Genomic DNA, 12,864 nt, shown 5'->3' on the forward strand with positions numbered 1-12,864 from the left:
GTTGAGTAAGTGCCGCTTGATAGCACTGTCGACGACACCTTCCATCACCTTGCTGATGATTGAGAGTAGACTGATGGGGCGGTAATTGGCCGGATTGGATTTGTCCTGCTTTTTGTGGACAGGACATACCTGGGCAATTTTCCACATTGTCGGGTAGATGCCAGTGTTGTAGCTGTACTGGAACAGCTTGGCTAGAGGCGCAGCTAGTTCTGGAGCACAAGTCTTCAGCACTACAGCTGGGATGTTGTCGGGGCCCATAGCCTTTGCTGTATCCAGTGCACTCAGCCGTTTCTTGATATCACGTGGAGTGAATCGAATTGGCCGAAGACTGGCTTCCGTGATGGTGGGGATATCGGGAGGAGGCTGAGATGGATCATCCACTCGGCACTTCTGGCTGAAGATGGTTGCAAACGCTTCAGCCTTGTCTTTTGCACTCACGTGCTGGACTCCGCCATCATTGAGAATGGGGATGTTTGCAGAGCCTCCTCCTCCCGTTAGTTGTTTAATTGTCCACCACCATTCACGACTGGATGTGGCAGGACTGCAGAGCTTTGATCTGATCCGTTGGTTGTGGAATCGCTTAGCTCTGTCTATAGCATGTTGCTGCCGCTGTTTAGCATGCATGTAGTCCTGAGTTGTAGCTTCACCAGGTTGGCACCTCATTTTTAGGTACGCCTGGTGCTGCTCCTGGCATGCTCTTCTACACTCCTCATTGAACCAGGGTTGATCCCCTGGCTTGTTGGTAATGGTAGAGTGAGGAATATGCCGGGCCATGAGGTTACAGATTGTGCTGAAATACAATTCTGCTGCTGCTGATGGCCCACAGCGCCTCATGGATGCCCAGTTTTGAGCTGCTAGATCCGTTCTGAATCTATCCCATTTAGCACGGTGGTAGTGCCACACAACACGTTGGATGGTGTCCTCAGTGCGAAGACGGGACTTCATCTCCATGAGGACTGTGCGGTGGTCACTCCTACCAATACTGTCATGGACAGATGCATTTGCGACAGGTAGATTGGTGAGGACGAGGTCAAGTAAGTTTTTCCCTCGTGTTGGTTCGCTCACCACCTGCCGCAGGCCCAGTCTAGCAGCTATGTCCTTCAGGACTCGGCCAGCTCGGTCAGTAGTGGTGCTACCGAGCCACTCTTGGTGATATACATTGAAGTCCCCCACCCAGAGTACATTTTGTGCCCTTGCTACCCTCAGTGCTTCCTCCAAGTGGTGCTCAACATGGAGGAAGACTGATTCATCAGCTGAGGGAGGACGGTAGGTGGTAATCAGCAGGAGGTTTCCTTGCCCATGTTTGACCTGATGCCATGAGATTTCATGGGGTCCAGAGTCAATGTTGAGGACTCCCAGGGCCACTCCCTCCTGACTGTATATCACTGTACCGCCACCTCTGGTGGGTCTGTCCTGCCGGTGGGACAGGACATACCCAGGGATGGTGATGGAAGAGTCTGGGACGTTGGCTGAAAGGTATGATTCTGTGAGTATGGCTATGTCAGGCTGTTGCTTGACTAGTCTGTGGGACAGCTCTCCCAATTTTGGCACAAGTCCCCAGATGTTAGTAAGGAGGACCTTGCAGGGTCGACTGGGCTTGGTGTTTTGCCGTTGTCGTGTCCGGTGCCTCGTGGTCCGATGCCGGGTGGTCCATCCGGTTTTATTCTTATGACTTTTCGTAGCGAGATTTTACAACTGAGTGGCTTGCTAGGCCATTTCAGAGGGCAATTAAGAATCAACCACATTGCTGTGGGTCTGGAGTCACATATAGGCCAGACCGGGTAAGGGCGGCAGGTTTCCTTCCCTAAAGGACATTAGTGAACCAGATGGGTTTTTACGACAATCCGGTAGTTTCATGGCCATCATTACTGATACTAGTATTTTAATTCCAGATTTTTATTGAATTAATTGAATTTTAAATTCGCCAGCTGCCGTGGCGGGATTTGAACTCATGACTCTGGATTTTAGTCCAGGCCTCTGGATTACTAGCCCAGTAACATAAGACTGAGACTTTTTTCCCTGGAGAGTAGGAGGTTTCGGGGTGATCTTATAGAAGTCTATAAAATAATGAGGGGCATAGATAAGGTAGATAGTCAAAATCTTTTCCCAAAGGTAGGGGAGTCTATAACAAGGGGGCATAGATTTAAGGTGAGAGGGGAGAGATACAAAAGGGTCCAAAGGGGCAATTTTTTCACTCAAAGGGTGGTGAGTGTCTGGAACGAGCTGCCAGAGGCAGTAGTAGAGGCGGGTACAATTTTGTCTTTTAAAAAGCATTTGGACAGTTACATGGGTAAGATGGGTATAGAGGGATATGGGCCAAGTGCAGGCAATTGGGAATGGCTTAGTGGTATAAACTGGGCGACATGGACATGTTGGGCCGAAGGGCCTGCTTCCATGTTGTAAACTTCTATGATTCTATGATTCCGGGGATGAGGGACTTTAGTTACGTGGATAGACAGGAGAAGCTGGGGTGGTTCTCCTTGGAACAGAGACGGTTACGAGGAGATTTGAAAGAGGTATTCAAAATCATGAAGGGCCTAGACAGAATAGATAGAGAGAAACTGTTCTCATTGGTGGAAGGGTCAAGAACCAGAGGACATAGATTTAAGGTGATTGGCAAAAGAACCAAAGGTGACATGAGGAAAAGCTTTTTTTTCTCGCAGCGAGTGGTTAGGATCTGGAATGCACTGCCTGAGGGGTTGGTGGAGGCAGATTCAATCATGACCTTCAAAAGGGAACTGGATAAGTACTTGAAAGGAAAAAAATTGCAGGACTACGGGGATAGGGCGGGGGGGAGTGGGACTAGCTGGATTGTTGCATAGAGCCGACGCGGATTCGATGGGCCGAATGGCCTCCTTCCGTGCTGTAACCTTTCTATGATTCTGTGAACTGGAGCTTTTGCTCCCATCTCTTCCAGTTTGTGGGAGCAATGTTAGATACAATATTTATCCAATAGCTAAAACTGACTGAATAATACAACTGCATTACGACGTCTGTTTTGCCTTTTGGCTGAAACATTCAATACATGCCTGCTAAAACTGAACAGCTAAATAGAAATTTATGCTACTTTTATCATCACAAATCTAATTACTAAGCTAAATCGCTGCTGCTGAGTGCTGATCACTTGAGTAGTCTGTTCAATTGTGATTTCCAATGGAATACCACTGAGCTGTTCAGTTGCTAGATTTGCAAATAGTAGCACAAGTCTAGTGGCTGAGCAGTGCAGCCCACAGATTAACCTATTGAAAGCATATTAGAACATGCTGATGTGATCTTTGTTCAGTCTGTGATAAATAAGAATCATGTCTTTGCAGGTGAAGAATCCGGTCCCACGAGTCCGTCATCCTGACTGGCTCCACAAGAAACTGTTAGAAAAGAATGATGTTTACAAGCAAAAGAAAATTAATGAGCTGTTCACAAACACTGGAGTCAGGCAGGTATGTACTCTCCATTTAGTGTTGTGAGCTAATAAGGAAGAGAATTTGTCTGGAGTTCTGACAATGGGTAAACAGCTTTTTTTAAAAAACAAGTGCATTGGAAGAAGTGAAATGTCCTGAACCTGGAATTGTTTGTTTCAGATTCAAATGGGCTGGTGTGTGTTCTTTTGGAGTGGGGGGAGGTCTGTTTTAAAATTTTGCTCTAAATATAGTCCATATGTTTCAGGTGACATCTAATCAGCATACGACGAGCAGTCAACAATCAGAGATTGGTGATCTCGAAGACTTGTGTGTTTCCAAACATAGAGTACAGCCGGTTATCCCCATCAGCACGAAGAGAAGGCGTGGTATGAATGAGGAGAGCCAGGAGGTATCTCAAGACCTGGAATTAACCCAATCTTGGAGAGAGATATTGGGACCTCCACCACCACTGGGAGCCACAAAGGTAACTTGTAATTGGAATGCTGGAATTAAATGGACTCAATTTAATTCGATTATTTTTGAATTTACTTTGTTTTAATTTCATGAGACAAGACACTGAACAGTAAATTGGTGGGCAGTAAAATAAAGACTACCAACTGAGGTGAAAGAGGATGCAAAAAAAACATACCTTGGCTCAATGGTAGCACACTTGCCTCTGAGTCAAAAGTTCAAGCCCCACTCCAGTGTTTTTTTTAATTCGTTCATGGGATGTGGGCGTCGCTTGCGAGGCCAGCATTTATTGCCCATCCCTAATTGCCCTTGAGAAGGTGGTAGTGAGCCGCCACCTTAAACCGCTGCAGTCCGTGTGGTGAAGGTTCTCCCACAGTGCTGTTGGGAAGGGAGTTCCAGGATATTGACCCAGCGACGATGAAGGAACGGCGATATATTTCCAAGTCGGGATGGTGTGTGACTTGGAGGGGAACGTGCAGGTGGTGGTGTTCCCATATGCCTGCTGCCCTTGTCCTTCTAGGTGGTAGAGGTCGCGGGTTTGGGAGGTGCTGTCGAAGAAGCCTTGGCGAGTTGCTGCAGTGCATCCTGTAGATGGTACACACTGCAGCCACAGTGTGCCGGTGGTAAAGAGAGTTAATGTTTAGGGTGGTGGATAGGGTGCCAATCAAGCGGGCTACTTTGCGTCGATGGTGTCGAGCTTCTTGAGTGTTGTTGGAGCTGCACTCATCCAGGCAAGTGGAGAGTATTCCATCACACTCCTGACTTGTGCCTTTTTAGATGGTGGAAAAACTTTGGGGAGTCAGGAGGTGAGTCACTCGCCGCAGAATACCCAGCCTCTGACCTGCTCTTGTAGCCACAGTATTTATATGGCTGGTCCAGTTAAGTTTCTGGTCATTGACCCCCAGGATGTTGATGGTGGGGGATTCGGCAATGGTAATGCCGTTGAATGTCAAGAGGTGGTTAGACTCTCTCTTGTTGGAGATGGTCATTGCCTGGCCCTTGTCTGGCGCGAATGTTACTTGCCACTTATCAGCCCAAGCCTGGATGTTATCCAGGCCTTGCTGCATGGGCACGGACTGCTTCATTATCTGAGGGTTTGCGAATGGAACTGAACACTGCAATCATCAGTGAACATTCCCATTTCTGACCTTTATGATGGAGGGAAGGTGATTGATGAAGCAGCTGCAGACGGTTGGGCCTAGGACACTGCCCTGAGGAACACCTGCAGCAATGTCAAGTGTACTTGATCACATAATGTAGGCTGACACTGCACTGTAATACTGAGGGAGTGCTGCACTTTTGGAGGTGCCGTCTTTCAAATGAGACATTCAACTAAGATTCTGTCTGCTCTGAGGTAGATGTAAAAAAATTCCATGGTATTATTCGAAGAAGAGCAGGGCAGTTCTCCTGGTGCCCTGATCAACATTTATCCCTCAACCAACACCACAAACAGATTATCTGGAAATATGTACTTGAAGTGGAAAAATTTGTAGGGCCATGGGGAAAGAGCAGCGGAGTGGGACTAATTGGATAGTTCTTTCGTAGAGCCGGCACTGGCGTGATGGGCCAAATGGCTGCTTTCTGTGCTGTATCATTCTGATTTATCCCAATGCTGTCTTTGTGACCTTAGTGTGCATACAAATTGATGCCTACATTACAGCAGTGATTACACTTCAAAAGTACTTAATTGGCTTGTCATAAGGGCTGCCATGACATCCCTTTTGGCCCGGGTTAGTCTTCAATTTTGAGCATGTGTACTTCAGGGAGACGCTCAGGATGTTTTGTGTACTAACTGAATTTTTTTTAAATACACCTACGAAATCCTTGTACTTTCTTCCCACAGTCTTCCTGAAGTGTGTTGGTTAGTGAACTGTTACCAGGTTGCCTTCAGTGTGGTTTTGAGCTGGCTGCTGGAGGCACACAATAGTATACCTGGAGCAGCTCTATTGAACAGTGATTGAACATACTGTGTGAACAGCTGCAGTTGATTTATTTGTCTTATATTGAGCAAAAGGGCCTAATCAATACAGTATTATAAATCCAAAAGACTTCAGAAAATGTGTTTCAGAATTTAATTTGAGGTTTTGACTTCTGTTAATTTGATGGATTACTTTTGGATCGATAATTGTGTCAGTTGACTAAAAGCTAGAATATTGTTACTTTAAAATCAGTCAGTATCCTAAGCATTCTCCAACTGACTCCAGATTGGGAACTGTTTGCATTGACTTATTTAAAATCTTTTCTGCAGCTTCTTGCAGTGTCCCTAGTTCACGGAGTTGTTTAAATGAAAATTAGCTGTAACGTAAGTTAGATATTTTACTCAAGCATTCAGGCTACAGCTCTTGTACCTTTTGCTATGTCTCGTTCTTTGCAATGTCCTCTGGATCCAATGATTTTTGTGTGCTGGTGACAGTATCATGGTAGGAGAAATGGTTGAGATAAGGGAAGCAACATTGACACACCTCAAATCAGCCTAGGAGTATACTGTTAGCAACCTTTCCTGTTTTTTGTGTTTTAAAGATTGACCTGGTTGCATCAATGACGTGACCAGTCTTTACATCTTTGCTAATTGGCTGGAAAAACAACTTTCAAGCTGCTTTTTGGCCAATTTCTTATTTTAAAGTTGGAGTTGTGCAGAAGAAATTGGATAAGTATAGTAAACTATTTTAAACTTAAAGGTTAGAAAATACATCATTAAGGAGGGAAAAAAGTTTTCCTTCCCCCAAGTTCTCCCTCCGTTTAACTCAGAAGTTTATTAGTCAAAATTGTTTATTTGGGTTGTTTAGAGTTAATAGCATAATAAAACCATGAGTTTTTTTTGCTTGCTTGTTTCAGCATCATGCACGTATACTGAAAAATATGGCTATCCCAGGGAAATACCCTGGATCTGCTGGCAGTTTAAGGCCAATACTTTGGATGCTGAAAGATGGACGGATCAGTGAGAGAAGTAAAGCTAATAGATGATTTATTAAGTGTACAAAAATCAATGGACACTACAAAAAAAAACAAGGAACAGGCTACTAAAAGCAGAGTTTTTATACTGTTGTTTCCAATTGGGGTATTGAAAATTCTCAGTAAATTGCAGCTGTCCATGTTTCTCCCCCCTTTAAGTAATTTGTACAGCACAACCTATAGCTACTCTTTCTCATCGGTACCACTTTGCGGTTTCCCTTATTTTGCTGGTGAGCAGTTCTCTAGTGGGGAAGATCCTTTTCATCTTAGTCTTGGCATGTATTCTCTTGGCATACCCTTGATTTGTTGGTGATTTTGGCCCATCTGAGTGTTGTCTGTTCTACCGATTCCACCTAAAATAGAGGCTAGCACAGGGACTAAGAATCTGATTGGAGGGGATGAGAAAAATTCTTTGTCTTTGTCTTTGGGGGTTCACTGGTTCTGAAGTCTTTTGTTTTAGTTTGGATTTGTCTGGCTCTTTACTAAAAATTCCCATGTAGAAGTATGCTTTCACTGTGCCTTGCCTCGCCTTTCAAAATTTGCATTGTTGCTGCAGCTGAAGTTTTTCACACTTAATGTGGAGTGAAATCTTGCGATTGGATCGTTTTGTATCATCCTGCAATTATTATTTCTGAATTCCAAAATGTCAAACCATGTCCTGTTCATTTCTGGTATATGTAATCTGATGTGTTTTATAGTACAATCAGGGAGCTGGTGGCTCAATAGATTAGGAACCTGTACTTTGGTCTCTGGGGCTCAAGTTCAGCTTCAGATCACAAAAGACAAGTACAGATGACGGAGGCCATTTTAACCCATCTAGTTTATCCTTCCATAGAAACCTACCATCCTCTTCTATGCACACATGGTGTTTAACTGCATCTTTAATTATTCTAGAGTTTTTAGGTCCACTCCCCTACCTGGAAGACCATATCAGGTATTAATCATTTTGTCTGAAGAAGTGCTTCTTGCCATCAGTCCTGGACTTGCCTTTCACCAGTTTGTGTCAACATCCCCCTGGTCCTGCAGTTGTGATTTAACTTGAAGTATAGCTCCAGATTTACCTTTTCTATTCAAATTAGGGTCATATACCTCTAAGGTCCATCCTCATTCACCTCTTTTCAAGTCCAAAAAGTCCAAGTTTTTCCCAGAAACTTGTAGCCTCCTCTTTGCCTGCTGTAAGGGTCCTGTGTGGAATGAGTTTTGTTAGTCTTGATGCAGTTCCTGGTGGCTGCAGATCCACTGTACTGAATTCTCTTCAGTACAGATTTGCACTGAATTATTCAAAGAGAAGCTGGAATACTCATAGTGCTGCATTAGAGCAGGGTTGTCCAATCTTATGACTGCGGACTGCATGGGTGCAAATGATTGAGCGTGGGGGGAATTACATATAAAGTTTAATTCTGTGTTCCCTTTAATTTGCATAAATATCAAATTGTTGATATCTTGATCAGATTTAGGATTTATCCACCAATGAGACCTTTCCAACAGTGCAACCAACAAATAAGAAATACAAACAAACAGGACTGAGTTACCTGGGCTTTGAGGGCTGAATTGCCAGGGTTCAGGGGCTGTAGGTTGCAAACGTCTACATTAGTAAGTACTCTTGTAAATTGGAGTCAAGGTGGAGAGAACTTCATCAGCCTGTACTATATTTTAATTGGATGCACTTGATACTGACATTGGGTGCCCCAAACAGGAGAGTTCTAGAATGCAGAATTGATATCCCTCACTTTTAATGAACAGGAATAAAAATCTCACACAAAAAATTAAAAACTCGAAGATGTACATTCCTTCATGTCTCCTTTTATGTGTGAACTCCAGTTAATACAGTTGTGGTGTAAGAGCTGGTATTTGAGTGAGACAGGTTAGAGCCTATGTCTGAAAACCTTGAGGTATGCATGTAAAGTTTAAATCCATGTTATGTATCTTTTGCCCACATCTATATATTTGATCTTCATCTGTCTGTGTTCCAAATCTGTAAGTTTATACTTTTGTTATGTACAATGTGTCCCAACAACAGCATTTGACATTGCACCTTCTGGAACATTCTTTTCAGTGTTCTGTTACCAATTCCCATTGACTGGATGTTTGCCACCATTGATTTGTGTTTCTAAACGCTAGTATTTTAAGATCTGGGATCAGCACGAGCCTGTCTGTTCTGGCATGTTAAGTGGGTAGCCTAGGAACAAATGGACTGCTGTCTTGTCTATCATAATGTCTTGTGCAAATTATGTTGCACTGTAAAATCAAAGTTATAACTTGCTCCTTTATTTTTATGCTTTCATTGCTAATTACTAGCCACTGTTCAGCAGATATAAAGATGATGTGGCTTGTACACTGAATTTCTAGGGTTTTTTTCTCTGTACTGGCCTGGTATCTCCGGTGTTACTGAAATTGATTTCCTTTTGCAGGGCTCTGAGTTTGGATCCAGTATTTGAACTCCAGTCTCGTTCATATGTGGATTTCCTTGACTCTCAACCAGGCCACTAAACGAAGCACCCTGTGGCAGTCTTGTGACTGAAGAATACATTAAATATTATGGCCCCAATATTAGCGGGGGGTGATTGGGCGCGTGAGTAACCCGCCCAATAAAATCTGAGCGTTCCCCACACGATCGCGGGTAAATTGGAGCCACTTAACGTGGCTTCCGGGTTTGCCGTCCGAAAGCTGCACAGCAGACAGACTGCACACCTGCATCACAGGCTGTCAGCTGTAGGAGCTCTATTTAGAGGGGCAGTCCTCCAATGACTGCTCCTGGAGCGAACACCCAAATAGCATAATGGAGCAGATCAGGGGAGAGGCTGCTCCTAGATTCAGTGATGCCTCACTCCAGGTGCTACTGGATGGGAGGAGGAGGACGAGGGGGAGGGGGAGGACGAGGACGACGACCGGTGTGTGCGACCCAGCGGACGGGAGGAAGCGGCCTGCCTCTGCCACCAGGAAGGCCTGGTTCAACGTGGCAGAGGAGGTCACCAGCAGCAGCAACATCTCCCGCACCTGGAGCCAGTGCAGGAAGTGCTTCAATGACCGAACTAGGTCAGCCAAAGTGAGTACACGTACCCATTCACCTACATTCCGTCTTCCACATCACCGCTCCCACCCCCCCAACTCGTTCTGCACTGCCAACACTACTCTATCACATCACTCCTCACACCCACTCGAAACTCATCCTCAACTTCGCTGCTCTTCCTCACCTCCCCAGTACTCACCCCACCACTGCCACTCAATCGAATCTTCATACAATGTTATGGCTCTGTCTCACACTCACCCTCTGATGCATCTCTTTCACGGTCAGCCGCATTCTGACCAAACCAATGCATTCGTCGGTTGGCCACGTCGCCATCACTCACTCACACGTCTGTGCTTCCTCCCCTTATAGGAGAAGAGAGCCCAGAATGCACGGTAGAGGGCGAGGACCGGAGGGGGTCCGCAACAGATAGTCGTCCTCACAGACCGCGGAGCAGGAGGCGCTGGAGCTGAGCCGCACCCTCCAGTGCCCGTTCGTCGAGGACGCTGAGACTGGCACCTGACAAACGTCTGGTGACAGAACATATTGTGTGTGCTGAATGTAGAATTCAGCACACACAATATGAATTGATGTTAACATGTCTTGCCATCTTCAGCACCTCAACATCTGTGATCACGCTTAATACTGCCTTCTGTTCTCTTACAGGGCCTTCAGCGACTGCTGTGATGGCGGAGGGCAATTCCCCAGAGGACCTGCCGGCCTCTGAGGGTGCACTGTCACACCTGAGCGAGCCATCCACCAGCTCAGATACACACACCTCGGTGGGTCCCAGTCCACAGTTAGTTGAGGTCGCACATGGTGAGTTACCACACACGTGAGCACGAGCAGCTGTGGAGAGTCCGCTTCGGTGGGAGCACTCCTCTCCAGGCTCTGCTCAGCTGGACACAGATGCTGAACCCTGGGGCCATCCTTTAAAAGAAAAATGATCGAGAGGCAGCAGCACATTTACGAGGTGCTGGAACAGGTGCCACGCGCACTCTCCACAATTGCGCAGAGGATGGAGGAGTCCAACTTCTGCATGAGTGGAATGGTGGTACAGGTACAGGAGGGAATCTCTGAGATACTGTCACAGGGCCATGAGGGCATCTCTGAGATAGTGTCGCAGGTAAGTGCAGGAATGTCTGCGATGGAGGAAAGGCTAGCCTCCATGGAGCTTCAAGCACGGCTCACAAATGAGTCCATTCAGGCCCTGACAACGGCCGTTCGGATTCAGGGTGAACAACATACTGCCGCCTTAAACAGGCAGGCAGATACACTGCACCGGCCTTCCAAGGCTTCACGCATGTCCTCCAAACTCTCATCCAGCAGACTGGTCGGAGTGGTGTGGGCCTGGCCCAGGAGAGGGATGATGGCGAAAGGGGACATAGAAGTGGGGACGCCACTCAAAGCGCCCTCACGTCTCACCCGTTGCCCCTCTCTCAACCAGTACCCGCAATGCTGCCTCCTCTCCAGGTGGCCGAGTCTGCTCCTGCACAGGTGCAAATGAAGTAGTCTTTGTAGGGGCCCTCATGGGCACCGTAACCCATAGGGCGTAGGCCCAAAGCATCTAATCGGTCAGGGCATGAACAAGAGCAACCTGCCACTACCTCTGCTGCAGCCACAAGGGATGAACCACGTAGAGGTAGTCAGAAGCGAAAGGCGAAGTTTTGTAAGCACAAAGGGGATGGATGCACAAGGGCATTTGACGGTTGGTCATGTTTTTTATTTATATTTGCTTTTTGTTAAACGCACATTAAATATTATTATTGTCGCCTCTACTGCCACGTCTTGGTCATTCTTGACTGGCTTCTGTAATACGGCCCTTTCATGAGGTTCACCATGAACGCCCACACATGATGCCGCGCATTGGGTCACTCTACAGTGGGCGTATGTGTAATTGCAAGACTGTTTTGTGCAAGGGGTTGGGGCTGGGGCTGGTGTGGCCGCTACTCTATCCAGGTGGTGAGGACTGAACTGTTCACACTGTCTGATGTTAGGAGAATCGTTCACATATCAGTGACTCCCTGGCCTCACGACCAGCCAGATGAGCCACTGTCCTGCCCATGGGTTGCTCCTGCTCCTCTGCCTCCTCCTTCTCCTCATGGGGGCCCCCCCAAGCGGCACCCCACTCAGTTGTGCAGGGCTCAACACACTCTATCTGGTGCGTTTTGAAGTGCTCCCCCAGAATGATCAAGGCACCTGAAGCGCACCTTGAGCAGCCCTGTAGCATACTAAATTGTAGACCTGGTAGCGATGTGGCTGTCGTTATATCGACGCTGTTGCTCAGTGGTGGGGTTCCTCAGAGGTGCCATGAGCCACGTGTGCAGGGGGTATCCCTTGTCCTCAAGGAGCCAGCCCTTGCGGATGTTCGGTGCGTGGAAGAGGGGTGTTGGACTCCCGGAGGATGAAGGAATCGTGGCAGCTGCCAGGGTATCTGGCGCACACATGAAGGAATCTCTTGCGGTGGTCACAAACGAGCTGAGTGTTGATGGAGTGATATCCCTTCCTGTTGATGAACAGTTCTGGCTCGCATGGAGGTGCTCGTTTTGCTGTTCGGGTGCAATCGATTACACCCTGCACCCGTGGGAAGCCAGCCACAGCATGGAATCCCACTGCCCTCTCCGTCTGGTTGAGGTCATCCATGGGGAAGTTGACGTAGTGCGAGGCCCTGCGAAACAAGCAGTCGGTGACCTGCCTTTTGCACTTGTGTGCAGACGACTGAGAGACCCCGGTGGCACCCTGGAATGGTCTGGAGGCGAAGAAGTTGAGGGCCGTGGTGACTTTGACGGCAACAGGTAAGGAGATGCTGCTCAGCCCAGCCGGGAGCAGCTTGGCATGAAGGAGGCTACAGATGTCTGACACTATGACCGACTCTGAGCCTCCATATGCACTGCTCCTCAAAGGTCCAGGAAGCTGAGCCTCGGTCTGTTGCGAGGGTAGTGCGATGTCGCTCTCTCTTGTTGCCCTCCGTGCTCTTGTGCAGGTGCCTGTGGCGCAGCACTGTGTTGTGGAGCTTCACGTGGCGGAGGTGAATGC

General features: G+C 47.1%; 1 protein-coding gene across 1 annotated transcript in view; it reads left to right on the plus strand.

Moving 5' to 3' along the window:
- pole (polymerase (DNA directed), epsilon) overlaps window positions 1-12,864 on the plus strand; it is a 125,261-nt gene that overhangs the window by 61,201 nt on the left and 51,196 nt on the right. Inside the window, exons 29-30 of the mRNA XM_068005940.1 lie at window positions 3,315-3,437; window positions 3,664-3,882. Of these exons, the coding sequence (XP_067862041.1) occupies window positions 3,315-3,437; window positions 3,664-3,882 (342 nt within the window). The remainder of the gene's footprint in view (window positions 1-3,314; window positions 3,438-3,663; window positions 3,883-12,864) is intronic.

Source organism: Heptranchias perlo, chromosome 25, assembly GCF_035084215.1.
Source record: "Heptranchias perlo isolate sHepPer1 chromosome 25, sHepPer1.hap1, whole genome shotgun sequence".
Lineage (NCBI taxonomy): Eukaryota > Metazoa > Chordata > Chondrichthyes > Hexanchiformes > Hexanchidae > Heptranchias > Heptranchias perlo.